The 17,405-nt window shown below is 40.9% G+C and overlaps 1 protein-coding gene across 4 annotated transcripts in view; it reads right to left on the bottom strand.

Annotated features, from left to right (window-relative positions):
* Positions 1 to 3,683: 3,683 nt before the first annotated feature.
* The window catches only part of stx16 (syntaxin 16), a 32,482-nt gene continuing 18,760 nt past the window's right edge, over positions 3,684 to 17,405 (bottom strand). For all 4 annotated transcript variants that reach the window (XM_033042007.1, XM_033042006.1, XM_033042008.1 and 1 more), the window contains 6 exons: positions 15,334 to 15,474; positions 12,932 to 13,094; positions 9,065 to 9,153; positions 6,271 to 6,414; positions 5,585 to 5,665; positions 3,684 to 4,340 (listed from right to left, as the gene is read on the bottom strand). In XM_033042007.1, the coding sequence (XP_032897898.1) occupies positions 4,236 to 4,340; positions 5,585 to 5,665; positions 6,271 to 6,414; positions 9,065 to 9,153; positions 12,932 to 13,094; positions 15,334 to 15,474 (723 nt within the window). In that variant the 3' untranslated portion in view covers positions 3,684 to 4,235. The remainder of the gene's footprint in view (positions 4,341 to 5,584; positions 5,666 to 6,270; positions 6,415 to 9,064; positions 9,154 to 12,931; positions 13,095 to 15,333; positions 15,475 to 17,405) is intronic.

Genomic DNA, 17,405 nt, shown 5'->3' on the forward strand with positions numbered 1-17,405 from the left:
ATGGAGCGAAGGAAATAGGCGACGTTTCGGGCCGAACCCCTTCTTCAGACTCAAACAAGTGTCAAAACACAACAATCTTTGATAACATCTGTTTAAGATTTCCTTCCACTAATCTAAGATGGGTTAAGTGGAGATAATTAAATGCTTCACTTGTGGAGACAGGAGACACTTCACTAGTGATGAATAATTACGTCTTAATTATTAAACTCTCTAAAGTAAACTAAACTAAATTAAGGATGGATGCATCACCTAGATCTCCTGGAAAGTAAAGTCTGTAAGGTGATTGTACCAGGGGTTTTAACAGGCTGCGCATAAAGCATGGGGAACAGTAAAACCAGAGGCCTTCTATATATATATATATATTTCTAAAAGAAAAATCAAGAATCTAAAGCAGTAGTTTAAAAGGAACTTTTTTTCACACAGATAATTGTGAAAATATGGTACCCACTACTACATGGGAAATTGAGGTGAATGATTTGGACGTATTTAATGGGAAAGATGTGATTGAGAAATTTTTTGGAGATAAAAAATCAATGAGAAAAGATTGGAGGATCTCTGAGTGCAACATTAATGTCAGCATGGCCTCTCAGGATCAAATAGCCTTTTTCTATATGAAGTCACGGCAATTCTGCAAAGCCTCCAGGTACAATCAACACCAACACCAGAGCAATGTGTGTTCATAGGCACACATCAGATTTCCCTATTCAAATATATCATGTTGGTCAATGCTGTACCAACCCAGTCAGAGAACTCCAATGAATGGTATCCAGTGAGATGTTTAAGCCATATTCGTGGGAGCCAACACTTTCTGTATTTTGAATTTTTCACATATAATAATAATATAAAAACCATGGTCAAAGATAGCCTTTGGAATCATCAGATCAATTCCCTAAATGTCACTTCTTATGGACGACATACCACCACCACTATTCAATGGATTCCAACTATTTTCAATAGTACAATATTCACATGCAATCTGACTTCAATGTCCAAATTGTGCCCAATTTTGTCTCAGTGAGTACAAAATTATTCCCAAGATAGGAGTGCTTATGGCAAAAGTGCATATTTCTGAGCCATTCTTGGCTGTACTTGAGAAGGTAATGATGATGGGCCACCTTTTTTGAGCAAAGCTATTGAAGTTCCCAAGATTTTGACTCGGATATGAAGATGGAATTATGATACGTATCCAAATCAGAATTCTGTCTCTTCCTTGAAGGGGAAAATGGGGAAGGCCTTCGCACACCCTTGGGGGAGATGTAAAGTCACAGCATTTGTGTGTCTACAACGGTAACAGTGTCTGCTAATTCAGCTCAAACTCTAATTGTCACAAAGCAGAAAGCTGAACAAATGATGAATGTTCTCCTGTGAATTTGAATATATCAAAACCTATACCTGTTAACTAAGTCTCGTGCTTTCCATGTACATTGTTATCATGAACTATTAAAGGCAAAAACAAATTAAAAATACAGAACATTACAATTCTAATGTTCCTGGGTACTGAGGGAGCAGTTTAGAATTAAGCTGGGCTTTGCTCCCCCCCCCCCCAAATGTTTCTAGGCAACAAATCATTAAGGACAACCAGTAGATTAGACTAATATAAATTTACATAAATTTAAAATCATAATTGAAGCACTAACATCTTCCTTAAGCCATATTGCTGTGATGTAAAAAATAAAAGGAGAAAGCACACAGTCCTGGGGCAGTGTCCATTGAAAAGGGATACAATTTTAGGTTGATGAACTTGAATGGGACATTTAACTTTAAAAAATAACAAAAAAATAATTTCTCTCTGTGTTAACAGCATGCACCTGCTCAGTTTCTCTAGCTCTTTATTTCAGATTTCCAGCATCTGCAGCATTTTGTTTATGCTGAAGCTTCATTCACTCACTATCCTGTGCAGGACTTCCACAGCGTTCTTATATACAGCCTGTTTATAACCTGACTTATGTACAGCCTGTACATAACCTGATTTATGTGTAGCCCGTACATACAGTCAAGCGTTTGGGAGACTGTAACCTGGGGAGTACCAGTATGTCGCTGTGCAACAACATACTTGATTATTTTCTATCCTTAACTCACACAGAATATTCTTCTATCCTCAATTCATATGGAATATAAAAAAATATAAGACTGTTTATCCCCATATGTGATGGACGTACTCAGTTAGCTTTATATATTTAATGTTGTTATTACGTTGATTTATTTTCTATCAACCACCCATCTAACCTATTCTTAGTAGTTGATTTGCTCCCTGATTCTACACCAACACTCGTAGTGCATTCAATGGCCTAACATCACCTGACTCCCGATAAGTAATTCTTATGATTAAATACATATCCAGAAGCAGAGGATTTCGGTAGTCGAGGGATCTTGAATACTTCCACTTCAAATTCTTTCAGAATGCTAGCATTTGTTTACTGCAACCTGATCATGCTTCCAAAGGCCGTTACCAAGTAGTGTAAATTAGACATCCAGCAACCACATTCCCACAATTTTAGATCATTTAGAGACCATAAAACAGGCTTGCTGTTAGTGTGACCAACAGCACAACCTGAATCAATGCACATTGTATCAAAGATGTCCTTTCCTCAGAAAACAGTTGCCACAAAAGTTTTACAACAAGATAGAGGAGGTACAATAAGCTCACATTGTTGTGGAAACAGGATGAATATGTCTGGGTAAGACAAAATAATAAAACTATCATAGGAACCTGCTGTGCTAGGGGCTTACAAACAGGGACAATGTCATATAATATTTCTAAAGCAGAATAAGAACCCCTCTCCATTTTGTGAGACAGAGAACGAAGTGTATCACATTTCATTTATATTATCAGTAACATTTAAGAAAAATCATAAATTACTTTGCTGTTAATAGTTATTCATAAATATCACTAATACAATTGCAAAAAAGAATTTTCACTGCACCGTGCAGAACAGTCAGGGTTTTCTGCACAAACATTATCAGTCATTTTACACCCTATGCATTGGTAGTATTAATCCAAGTTCATGATTAAACAAATCTCAATATTCACCTGCCTTAATTAGTACAGGACTGCCTGTCCTACTGCAGCACATGCTTTTATTCACAATGAACATCATGCTCTTTCGACATGAAAGTTCAATGTCCAGAATTAGTCTAAACTTCCTTTTTAAAGAGCTACAGGGAGAAGGCAGTTGTTCACTATTATGAAGTCTCAGAGTTCAATCACAAGTCCATAACCCCTTGGGTTAAGCTCCATTTTCTGCAGTGATGTGCATCTCGATTATTTTCAATAAATTTCAGATCAAATATCTTCTGTTCTTGCCATGATTTTTCTATTTTGTTCACAGCATTGAGTGTCTTATCCATTCAGTCCTGGTTGTTTCAAACACCCGCTTGCTGCCAAGAGTGCAGGGAACTTCAGAGTCTGAAGCTAACCTCGAGCAATGCTGGCTCTTTAACTTGCCTTGCCATCTTTTCTTCGTTGCCTGGGCATTTCAGGAAACGTGGACAAGTTGACACTGGCAAGCTGAACCCGGCACCATTCTGTGCGGTCATACTCTGAAGAACCTGCTGGAACCACGCACCACTCACACCCTCTTCCTCTTCCCATTCCAATTCATTGATTGCTGTGCAGTCAAACACACAGGCAACGTAGCAAGCAAGATGTACAACAAAGCCAAACAACACATACCTGCTTGAAATACTTTCCCCATTAAGTCCCAAATTATTTTGCTTTACATGATCTACATTTGATGCAGTTTGATTGCAAGCAATTTTCTCTTGGAAAGATCTCATTATTCAAAAACAGAATTTAGTTGTAATATATAGAGCAAAGGAAAAGAAAGGAATGCAGAGAAACCAGCCGTGTTGTAGTTTGAGAGTCCCTTGTCCAGACTTGACTTCATGTCATTGAAATTGAGAAGGCTTTTTGTAATCATGAGCCTGGTCTTCATTGTGTTTTCTTTTGGGTACAGGCCACAGGCACATCATCAGCTGAAGGTAGAAACTGGAGAGAAGCAAATCCGAGTGCTGCTCACAGCGACACAAGAGAGCACACCTTTCCCTTGTTGTTCCTTACACCACCCCACACTCAATTTACAACACAGCAATCACAATATGTTCCTGATTTTTGATAGTGAAAGAATTCAGAGAGGTCTGACCCTGTTGCCTAGCCTTCCCTTAAAAGACAATATTTCTTCACCAACCCCGTTGAATTTTCCTCACGGTTCCCACCGCAGCAAGGTTCCAGCTGATCACCTTGATTTGACTCCTATTAGCACGATGATGAGAATCACCACTATCACAAAGAGGATCACAATGATCAGCATCTTTCGATTCTTCTTCTGATGTTGCTCGGCCTGTAAAGTTAAATATTATTACACCATATGGTTTAATAAACTTACATGCACAGCATCCTACACTTCAAGTCACATCATTCTATGCATAGTGCTCTACAATAAAACCACACACTCACGTATATACATTGAATGGAGTCAGGATCAGCCTTATGGTTTAATGTTAGCAAACCAGGAAGACCATATTTCCTTGAAAGCCACGCGCTCCTGAATTTTAAGGAGTGACCCAAATAGACTTTTGCTTCCACCTTCCAATTAAATCGAGTTAGTGATTAGTTGACAGTCGATTAGGCAGGCAGACCTGGTATATCAAGCAGTAGGCAAGGTGTTGATAGGGAAGGAACAATTGAAGATTGCAGAATCTAATGGAACGGATAGGAATAGAGAACATCAGAGGCATGCATTTGGCAGGAACAGATGATCTGAATAGCTGGTGTGCGTGGAGGAAGAACACATGGTTAGGGCCGGGAATGGGAGAGGGGGTGCATGGTAAATCTGACACATCAGGGCTGAGGGATTGGAGAGAAATTAGAAAGTGGCTTGAGGAGGAATTAAACGCACAAGGCTTTGGCTATGTGGATGGATGAGAAGGGTTAATTAATAATAAAATGTCATCATGTTTTGGGGTGTCCAGTCTCCTGAGGTAGTTAAATCAGAATTGGGCAGAAAATTGCAGATAGTCCTTTTCTCCTTTTAATTCCCATAATTTGAGAAAAGTGGTCACGCAATGCAAAATTTCCCGTGGTAATTCATCCTGAGGTACAAGGCCTCATAATATTATTTAAACAACCATTGAGATGTAACCATTGAGAATAATTGAGATGGATGTCTGAAGAAGGGTCTCGACCCGAAACGTCACATATTCCTTTTCTCCAGAGCTGCTGTCTGACCCACTGAATCCAGCTTTTTGTGTCTATCTTTTTAATTGAAGCCACTAATTTTAAGAAAAATAGAAATTTGGAATTTATTCCACAAGACAAAATCGAAATTATGGAATTCCCACAATGGAGAGAAAAATGGGCAAAATTAGTGGCATAGATGTAACAAAATATTGGGCATCTTCATTTGCTGGCCCTCGAAGTCAAGAACAATTTATTCCACGAGTTCTGTGGTGCTAAAATGGCTGGTGATGTTGCTGGTTGTTAGAGCATATTTTATCTGAGTTTCCACTCTGCTCATTACACAGAGCTATATAATTAATGTTTGACAAATAACTCTGGCACAAACTGTCATCCAAAGAGTCTTACCTTCTGGAGTTGCTGCAAGCCTTCTTCCGTTTTAATACAAGATTGTTCGACATTGTAATCAATTTGATCCAAGATGGTCCCCTAAAGTGGGCATAAGAGATTGAGATAGCCACCAGATTATTGAAGCTTTTGTTATAACAGTCAAGTGATGCATGCTCTGTCACAGTTTCATGCAACGTACTGGCTAATAGGAAGCGCAGTCTTCAAACAACATCTTTCTTTTTCAAGAGAGAGTTAGATTTAACTCTAGGCTAAAGGAATCAAGGGATATGGGGGAAAAAGTAGGAATGGGGTACTGATTTTAGATGATAAGCCATGATTATATTGGCTCGCGGGCCGAATGGCCTACTCCTGCACCTATTTTTCTATATTTCTAAAACAATGTGTTGAAAAACAATTACCGTAATAAATCAAACAGATTGGGAAAATTATTTCCATGGAATGGCTGAATTTGGCGGCGATGTGTTGCCACTTCCATTCTGCTCATGACTCTTAATTGGACTTCCTGACATCAGATCCGCCTGCCTTTCTCAAGGGAGAATATTTGGTATCTGTTCAGTCTCTGCATTTTGGAGAATCAGTGGTCTATAAAGGAGAGTTTGTTATGGAGTTGGTGTGGAAGAATGCACATGGCTCTTCTAGTTGCAAAAGGACCTCATTTTAAAACATTACTCCAAATTACCCACCTGTTCCACTATCATGGTCGCCAGTTCTCTGAAGATTTCATTCAAGTCTGAGATTGACTGCATGATTTGTCGAATCTCCTTCTCTCGTTCTTCCACCATCAGAGTATTATCTTCCACCAAAAGTAACTGGTCGTTTGTAAAACCCTGTCAGAACAACTGAGAATGAATAAAAAGCCAGTACATGAAACTTAAACTCACATGTTGTAGCGAGGCACTTTTCTAAACATGCAAGTTTACTGCTTGTTTAGTACTAAACACCACCTTTCTTAGTACTAAAGGTAGTACTTTCTTTAGTAGCAAGAAAGGCTTCTTTCTTACTAAGAAAATACATAAGAAGTTATGTACATAAGACTACCTTCCAAATTATTTAAACAGAAAGGTTCTGGGGGTAGTATCAGCAGTGTACACACATAGGCACAGCTTCTATTAACACCACACTCATTAACACAAACTGAAGATTCATCCAAAAGTTAGCACTTTTAGTCTAAGTTCACATTGAGCAACTGAGCATTCAAGACAATCCTAAAATTCACAACATCTACTCTGACAAAATTATGACTTATCTAAAATTCTGAAGGTCGGACTTTTGAGCATATTTCTCCTGAAGCCGCAAAGTGCATTACCTGAACCTACATTTTGATGATTTAAGTCTTTGTAAACCTGACAGACATGCTAACCCTATGGAACATTACACAGTCTGCCTGAATGACCAGAACAATTATTACAATGGCCACACCAACTTTATAGTAGTTTTACGCCACCACCTCAGCTTTCTCTTTTCAGGTCCAAATGCGTAGGACAGGTGCGCACTGAAGACAAGTTGTTTGGGATTTGCTATTCACGATGACTACAATTTTACTGTATTTTGTAAGTAGCCAGGTTTTGCAAAGCCAGCAGCTCTATTTTCACAGCAAGGCAACAAATCAAAACATGATGATTGCAGAACTCATCTCAAACAACATAAAAGCAGCCAAGTTTATGAAAACTCCATCGTTACACAGACCCTTGCCACACAGGGTCTCTGTCATGGCACTCAAAGAGCTGTGTCAGCTAGTGTTGCGAGCATTCTCTCTTCCTTATCATAAAGTTGCAGGCAACTCTCATTCAAGAAACTTGAATATGAAACTCAAGCCAACACCTCAGTTCATTACTGAGAGAATACTGCATTGACAGAGTTTCCATCTCTCAGTTGAGGCATTACAGGAAGACCCCATCTGTTCTCTCATGGGCGCAAAAAATCCTACATTTTGGCGTTTTGGCCCAGTTGACCCTTGAATAGCACCATGGTCATTATTGAACTGCTATGTACAACTTTACTGTGCTCAAATTAGTGGCTACATTTACATCATTACAGCAATGAAATTAAATGGCTGCAAATTGGATTGTTCTAAGGGCCAGCACACACAATGAACTGAATAGCCTCCTACGGTGCAAAAAATATTTGAAAATATTTAGGATGTAGCATGTTGTAAAAGGAATAGGAATGGTGTGCATAAATCCAAATTTCTCTCTTACAGAAGGCAGTGGAAAATTATGTGTGCAGGCCTTGGATGAGATTTGCTCATTCTACCCATGTTAAAAGTTAATTGTTGAGGTCAATGCTTACATAGAGCATTTTACAGTCACCACTTATGCAAACACTCCCCGATTTTGTAAAGGTTACGTTTCGTAAACCCATACCAAAATCAGATTTTTATGCGTCGGAATCATCTTAAAACTAGGTAGATATAAAGAACTGCAGATGCTGATTTTTATACAAAATGACACAAAGTGTTAGATGTTCCGTGGATCAGGCAGCATCGCTGGAGCACATAGATAGGTGATGTTTTGGGCTGGACCCTTCTTCTGACTGATTCCGTATGTTGAGTTACTCTAGAATTTTGTGTTGTTTCACCTTAAAACGAGGCACCGATGCCGCTGGTCTGCACTGGCGAGCCCTTCGTCACCAGCTGCTGCACCGTTCGGTTGACACGGCTGTTGTAACGGCTCATGTTGTAGGCCTCGGTTGACAGCGCATTCTTCAGGACACTGACACTGAGATGATGCGCTCAATCATCATGGGGCCCTCTCCCCTCTCACCAGCTGCCACTTCTTCCCATCAGCCGTCACTTTGTCCGCTTCCCCCCCCCTCCACAGTCACCTCCTCCTACTGTCACTGACATATTCCATCTTGGAATATGTCGGTGACTCCAAGGGAGGAGGAGGAGGAGGAGATGGTGTTGGAGGGGGGAAGCTGCGGAGCAGCAGAGTGGATAAAATGATAGCCAACAGGAAGAAGTGGCAGCTGGTGAGAGGGGAGGGAGCCCCACGGTGACCAAGCGCATCCTCTCAGTGGCAGCAGGCTAAAGAAAGTGTCAGCCGAGGGTTACGACATGAGCCGCAACAACAGTCACGTCAACCGGACGGTGCAGAAGAAGGGCTCTCTGCTTCTTGTGGAAGATGTCGCGACTCAGCAAAAACCTCCCTCTTTCTCACTCGCCTTCCCGATGTCGCACCGACAGTGGCCAAAACTAGAAGGCTAGAAGCCCTGGCAACGCTTTTATATCTATGAGGTGGACGGGAAGTTCTCGCCATCCTCCCATTTCAAGAACACGGATCATTCAGGAAACGGGACCACCTATTGTGAATAGTTTACGCAAGTGTGAGTTTACATAACACGCCTATTAAGTAGGCCGGGGAGTGCCTGTATAAGCTTTCTTATTCACAGATTTTTCTTAAAACTGAACTCAAACACTTGACCAGCGCTGGTGGGATTTGAATGTACATACTCTAGATGATTAACCTATAGGCCCACCTTGTCATAAAGGATGTCGTCTTCATCATCCATTAGCGGCACCGATGTGTCAAAAAAATGTTTCGATCGTTCTTCTCGATTCTTCAAACCTATGGCATGAAACAAAAATCCTGTTACTGGAATTGACCAAGCTGGTAAAACAAAAGAAAACATGATGATGCAACTCCAAAGGACTTTGGTTAGGCCGCATATGGAGTATTATATGCAGTTTGGTCGCCCCATTATGGGGAAGATGTGAAGGCTTTGGAGAAGTGGTTTACCAGACTGCTGTCTGTATTAGAGGGTTTGAACTACAAAGACTGGTTGGATAGATGGACTGTTTTCTCTGGAACCGGAGGTTGAGAGGCGATTTGATAGAAGTTTATAAAATTATGAGAGGCATAGATATGGTAGACGGTCAAAACCCTTTTTTCCTGTATGGAATTTCCCAACACCACTGGGCATAGCTATAAGAGGTGGGGGGGGGGGGGGGGGGGGGGAGTTTAATAGAGATGTGAGGGCAAGATTTTTTTAACTTACAGAAAGTGGTGGAGGCCTGGAACACATTGCCAGAGGTGGCGGTGGAGGCAGATACTATTGTGGGGTTTAAGAGGCTTTTAGGTAGACACATGGAGGTGCAAAGGACAGAGGGATATGGATAATTTACAGGCAGATGAGATCAATTTAACTTGGCATCATATTCGATACAAACATTGGGGGCTGACGAGCCCATTCCTGTGCTGTACTGTTCAATGTTCTATGTGAAATTAGGGAAGAAATTTTGGGAATTGCTGGCATGTGAAATATTCTCTGTGGAGACAGAACTGTCAATATTTTATGTTAGTGACTTTCATTAAGACTGAAAGCATTTCTGCACATTAATTTGCTAACATTTTCAGACTTTATATTTAACATTTCCTGCAAAGGCATTTTATTTGTTTGGAACCTATTTCATCCATTTGCTGAATCAGGACAGGACAATCTGAAGAAGGGTTTCGGCCCGAAACGTTGCCTATTTCCTTCGCTCCATAGATGCTGCCGCACCCGCTGAATTTCTCCAGCACTTTTGTCTACCTAAAAAAAAAGAGCACTCCAGACTCCCCTTGTTCAAGTACAGTAAACCCTTATTGTAACGGACAATGGGGCGTGGGTGGGGGTGGTAATGGTGTCCGTTATTGCCGATTGTCCACTATAACCAAGTACGTTATATCACTATGTGTGGTTGAAACAAAGAACCATATGATGGCTAATACACAAAGTGCTGGAGTAACTCAGCGGGTCAGACAGCATCTCTGGAGAACATGGAGAGGTGACATTGGGACCCTTCTTCAGGCTGATTCAGTCTGCTGAGTTAGTCCAGCACTCTGTTGTTTTACCTTCAAACTAGGTGCCGATGCCGCTGGTCTGCACCAGCGAGTCCTTCTTCACCAGCTGCCGCACAGTTTGGTTGAAGTGGCTGTTGTTACAGCTCACGATGTAGCCCCTGGCTAGCAGCGCCACTACTAACAGAACACATTTGGTCACCGTGGAGCTCCCTTCCCTCTCACCCGGTGCTTTGTCTCCTCCCAATCCACCACCTCCTTCTCTACCACAGTCTCAACATCTTCCAAAGTGGAATATGTCCGCAACTCCGGTGCAGGAAGAGGTGTTGGTGATGGCTGAGGTGCAAAGAGGCCAAGTGGACAAAGCTATGGCCAACACAGTGAAATGTCAGCTGGTAAGAGGGGAAAGAGCCCCTTGGTGACCAAGCATGTCCTGTCAGTAGCGACGGCCTGAAGAAAGCGTTGTCCCAGGGGCTATAACCCGAGCCGCATGAACAGCCGTGTCAACCGGACATGACGGTGGGTGAAGGAGGGCTCGCTGGTGCACCTTACGGGCTGGTGTGTCGTCAGAAGCCGGGGCTGTGAAGAGGGTGCGAGCCGGGGAGGCGTTGGCAAATCCATCCGCTATATTCAAAATCCGTTATAAGGAGGTCCATTACAACAAGGGTTTACTTTATCCCCAGCTCACCCAGAGAAGCTCAGTATTTCCGAGATATAAATGATGGTGTCATGCAATCCCTCACCTGTTCTCATGTGCAGTTGAGCGATACATGTCGGAAAATCATTCTACTGAAAGCTGCTTCATAGACAAGCTTATTATGTCGTTTGTCACCTACATACACAATCTACGGAAGGCAGTGGATAATGAAAAATGCAGACCTTCGCTGCTATTTCCTGCCCACCAGCTAAATCCAGGGAAGTACGAAATCAGAGGCTTTCACCACAAGGATAAATCTCCAGACATGCCTCATACCAGATGTTATTAAAACACAGCAATAATTGTGGGCCTGGAACACACTATCCCCATCACTCCTACAGATTTTATTCAAAACCCCAACTATGTACGTTGGAGTCATGGGATTTAGAAACTGAAGAATGGAGCATCAAAAGCAAAAACAATGTGGTATCACCATAAGCAAAATAAAGCAAGCCAGCATCACTGCAGGGGATGGATGGGCAACGTTCCTGTGTATAAGCTACTAGTGTTAAAACCAAAAACTGCCGGTGCTTGAAAACCTGAGACAAACAGGAAATGCTGGAAAGGCGAGAGACAAACAGAGAAACAGGCGAGGTTTGTCAGGCGAGAGACAAACAGAGACAGATCCTTCATCAGAACAGCTCTGACAAGGAGACCTCTGACTTCAGGTGTTTCACTTTCCACTGATACTACCTGATCTGTTGAACGTTTCCAACATGTGTTATTGTCATTGGCTGGAGCAGTATGTTTATTGCTGGACATCAGACTTTAAGTAGCCTTGGTGACAGTACAAAGCAGACATATATGAATGGGCGGATAAACGAAACTTCAGTGGAGAGATTACATTTGTTTAGATTATCTAGCCTCGTGGCAAAGATTTAATGGACAAATCAAATGATGGTTCACTAGCAAGAGATCGGAGATCTGCAGCTGGGGAATAAAGATGTAAAATAATGAGCAAAAAACAGGTGTAAAGGCGAGGGGCACTTTTAATGATTGTCCAAAAAAATAATCAACACTGTCAAAAATACCTCCTGAAGACAGAATATTTTAGTTAAGAAAACAGGACAAATTAATTTGGCGTCTGCTTTAGGATTCAGATGCCTATAAAATCATCACCTGTCCACAGTAATAAATATGGTACACAGTGGTGGCAGAGAATACCACGTGCTACTGCTGTGCAATGAGTTTAGTGCTACAGATCAAAGATGAATTTCACAGCATTTGCCAATGCCAATTTACCTTGGAAACTGTTAAACTAAATAAAAGAGCTCACTAAAGCATTTTGCCTGCTTGTCAACAGTTGGGCTAACATAATCAACCGCAGCCAATTTCTAGTCTACAGGTGACATTTGGCCATGCCTCTATTCTGAGACGAAATACCAGTGAATATCATCCTTGGTATTGTTTTAGAAAGCATTGTTTGCACTTTACACAACAAGAGGTAAATTATGTCCAAAAAGTGTTATTTGGATCAAAGAACTTAGAACTTACATCAGTACAGTGGAGGAACAGACACTTCAGCCTATGATGTCCGTATTAAACAGGATGTCAAATTCTGCCTGCAGATGTTCCATATCCATCCATTCTCTATATATTCACGTGCTATCTAAAAGCATCCCAAACTCCACTATTGCATCTACTTCCACCACCTACCAGTGCATCCCAGACACTTCTGCATTCTGTCTAAAAAAAACTTATCTTTTAAACTTTCTTCCCCTTACCTGAAGGTAATATTTGACATTTCCACATTGGGAAAAGCATTCCACTGTTTACCCTATCTATTCCTCCCACAACTTTATAAACTTCTCTCAGGTTTACCCTCAGCCTCTGACACTCCATCATATTGCCCCATCTTTGAATGCTTACGTTTGAGGTAAGAAGACTGGGCATGTCGAAAGGTGGTTGACAGATCCTGAAGAGCTTGTGCAAGAGAAGAAACAATATTTCGAAGGACCCGCTCTTCCTGCTCTGTGCAGCTTCGTCCTTTGCTCTGCAGGTTCTGCACTGAGCGCTGACACCTGTGGAACATCTATAGGGGGACAGGGAACAATGGTAGAAGAGTGAGGACTCGCACAACCCACAGATCACCATCAGAAAACGTTTATACTTTATGCTTGCACAATTGTGGCTCTACTTATTCTTTACCTCAATTATTGAAGCATGTACATAGGAATAGGAATACTTTATTGTCACATGTGACAAGGCACAGAAATTCTTTGCTTACATACACAATGTATCCAAATAGCAGCCACCTGTGGCACTGGCAAAGTTACAAAGCACACCGCCTCCTCCTTTTGTCCCCCACCCCCAACAGTTCCCCCCACGCGGGGTCCTCCATTGTTCCTCCCTTCCTCAATGTAGTGAAATGTTACATTTTGCATAATTAGAATGCAGGTGTGCACTTCAATCTAATATCTCTGTTACACTCAATCTCTATGGGAGGTAGAGCTGTTACCTCATATCTCCAGCAAACAGGTTAAATCCTGACATCAGGTGCTCTCTGTGTAGGGGTTGCATGTTCTTATTGTAACCATGTGGTGTCTCCCTTGTGCTCCATTTTCTTCCTACACCCCAAGGTTTGTAAGTCAGTAACTGAATTCAGTACTGTAAATTGCCATGGTATCATGGTGAGATGGTAGCATCGGGGAGGAGTTGCTAGGTACATGGGTAGAGTAATGTGGTGTTCGTGTAGTTGGTTGCTTGATGGTGGGCCTCTGCTTGGTGGGTTGAAGGGTTGCTTACCATGCCATATTACTCGATGATCCCAAAGTCGCAAAAAGACAAACCCCAGCATGAATTCACCTTGTCCCATGTGAAATCAGGTTCTCAGCATTGGTATTTAGCAGCTGGATAACGATGCAATCCGCCTGCTTTCACAACCCCACCGCTTATCATCAATTAAATATGGTTTACTTATGGTATCCCAAGTACCTTTCTTGAAGGCAAGGATTGTCTGCTATTTCGTAATTTAAACATTAAAACTTGCCATTAGTAGTTGTTCAAAAAAATAAAATAAGCTGTTGATAATGGAGCTGATCAATATTCCCTTTTTTCTATTCACACTGTTTTTGTTATAAATATTGTTATATTAAAGGAAGCTTTGGTAACCTTAGTGGCAATTATACAGAATATTAATTCATTCTGATGCAGTGAACACACCAACAGTTTGCTTGGTAGAAGCACTCATATCTTGTGACAAAAAATAACATTTCCTTAAAGCTTTGTGTCCATGTCCTTTCACAGCCATGGCAAAAACGCAGGGTTAGTTATTTTGAACAAAACCCCTTTCTGCTTATGTTAAATTGTTGGGGAAATATGCCATTTTATGATCCTTGCCATAATATCCAGGAAGGTCCTACATTCAAGGACTTCCAGCGTGCAAGCTACAAGTACATCAAGCCAGGTCTGAGAATTAAATTAAACAAAATAATCACCATGAGTGACTAGTACTTATGAGTACTGCCGATGAAAGGTGTGCATCTCACTCACTAATAAATGGCATAATTGAGAAACACCAGCAGCAAAATAAGCAAATTGAGAAAAAGCACAGGTATGGGGAAAAGGAATATGATATAGAGATGATGATTCCACATGTGTAGATGTCCAAAACCTCTTAAATAGAACATAGAACTGTACAACACAAGTTCGCCTCACTATGTGCTGAACATGATGCCAAGACCACCTCTTATGTATCTGCACATAATCCACATCCCTATATTCCCTGCATATCCGTATGCCTATCCAAAAGTCTCTTAAACGCCACTTTCGTATCTGTCTCAACCACCAACCCCGGCAGCACTTTGAAGGCACCACCATCCTCGCCTTTAAACTCTGCCGCCCTCTCACCTTAAAGCTATGCCCTCTAGTATTTGATTTTTGCCTCCTGGGAAAAAGGTTATCTGCCTCATAATTTGATATTCTTCTATTAATCCTCCCCACAACCTCTGGCATTCCAGAGAAAACAATCCAAGTCTGTCCAACATTTACCTGTAGCCAATACCCCCTTATTCATTCTGGTAAACCTCCTCTGCACCCTTTCCAAAGCCTCCACATCCTTACTGTAATGGGGCGACTAGAACTGCACACAATGCTCCAAATGCAGCCTAAACAAACTCCTATAAAGCTGCATCATGACTTCCTGACTTTTATACTCAATGCTCCAATCCATGAAAACAAACATTGACTTTCCAATTGAGGGTCATATTGTGCTCCCTTATCTTGCCTTCTAAACATTGCCTCTCTGTTACAGCTGCCTCAGTATTCCCTACCTGAGTTATTTCTTGGGTGGTGATCTCTATCGCGTGCTCTTCTGCAGTGCTGTCATCCAATGTAGGTCGGTTCAAGTACTTGTCATGTAAACTTGCAAGTTCCTTCATCTTCTGCTTTATTCTAGTGATATCAAACTGAATCTAAAGGGGGGAGAGAGAGAGAGAGAAAGGAAATAAACACATCATTAAATGTTAATTTGCAGCCACTCATCCTGATAGATCCCCTCTGTTGATACATGTACTGATGTGAACTTCCCAAAACAGGTTTCCACTCTACCGACATACTGAAATAAGCTTTAGCAAATGGTATTTTATACGACTATTGCCAAGGTAGAATATTTCTCCTAACTCTTCTCATCCTGCCTACAGCTTACAACTGTTGACCACACCATTCTCAAATAACCCTCCACTGTTCAGTTACAAATATTTTTCTTGCCAAATACCATTCTTTCCCATCCACCCAAAGTTACAGTTTATTATATCTTTTTTTTTTTCATTCCTACTATTATATCCGAGATCCCCAGATTCATTCACTGCCTCTCTCGTTACTCACCTGCAATATCATATCATAATTCCATATCATAATTCACGAACTGACCAGGTTCCATCAGTGCTGGACACTAGTTCTGTCCCACTACCACCATCTCCCTCACTTTTTCCAAAGCTTCAAGTTTGCCTTGTGTGACATGCAACAATTAATAAAGAAAACCTTTTTCCCCCAATTATGAGAAGGGCCTAAAAATCACACCCTCAGCAAACACTATTCTCACCACCATTCCCGTAAAGACCCTCGGGCCTCGACTTGGATTGAAATAGAAAGAATTATAAATAGAAAGACTTTCTCTAGTTATGCAAAAATCAATGAAAGCCAATGTGGAACCCTTACAGGCTGAGGCAGGAAAATTCAAATGCAAAATAAAATATGGATATGCATAATTACTCCAAACATGAAACTTTTTTTGCTTCACAACTTTTTGTGTAGCACAGATATTTGTATTTTTTCCACAGAAGCCAAATAATCTACCAGATATAGTAGGAAACCAAGGATTTAATGAGAGTAAGGAACAATTGTTAAATAAATTACTGGACCTAATCATGGAAAGATCATTGGATTTGTAAGGCTGAATTCATGATTCTAAAAGAGATGGCAACAAATGTAATGAATGAATTTCCCAAAACTCTGGAATGGTCCTAGTGAATAAGAAGGTAGAAAGAAGGAAGTCATAAAGTAGAGAGTTGTAATACATTCAGTCTGGCAGAAGTTGCCTGGAAAATAATGAAATCCATTATTAATGACAAGGTAACAAAGCACATGGAAAATCGTAAAACGATTCTGCAAACAAAGCACAGTTTTACAAAGGGAAAATTGTGTTTGAATTATGTTTAAGGATCTAAATAACATGGTAAATAAAATGAGGAACGAGAGGTTTGGATTTTCAAATGGGATCTAGTAATGTGGTACAGAAAAAGCAGTTAAACAAAAAATGCATCATGTTTGGGATAATGTATTAAAATGGAAAGAAGATTAGGAGAGGCTACAAGCAGCAGAAACTCTTGTTGACAGCCGTGCTAGCAGGATGCTAGATCAGGTCAAAGATCAGCTATAGTAAAGTTCGATAAACCTCTACTCCGATATTCAGAAATCCAAAATGATTCAGCACCTGGATCACTGGCTGGTGTTCCAGCTCCTGACTCCCTTTAAACTCACTGAGCCTCCAATTCATGGTTCTGCTTACCAGCCTCCATTTACCAGCCTTGTTTCCTCACTTTAAACTCATTAAGTTCCCACATTTCCTTTAAACTGGATTCTCTGGAACATTGTTATTCTACCGTGTGACACGAAAATAAAATGAATTGAAAGTGTATTTTAGTATTAATGGAAATATTCCCAATCTGAAAAAAACTATGCTCAGCTCCAAAGTCATGAGTGGACCCGATTAAGGACGTTTTATTGTATTTACAATCTATATCAGTTAACTTTGATAAAGAGACTAAGTGCAATCATGCTTGCTGACAATACAAAGAAAGGTGGAGGCAAAACGACCTATGAGGATAGCATAAAGAAACTGGGT

This window comes from Amblyraja radiata, chromosome 23, assembly GCF_010909765.2.
Source record: "Amblyraja radiata isolate CabotCenter1 chromosome 23, sAmbRad1.1.pri, whole genome shotgun sequence".
NCBI classification, from domain to species: domain Eukaryota; kingdom Metazoa; phylum Chordata; class Chondrichthyes; order Rajiformes; family Rajidae; genus Amblyraja; species Amblyraja radiata.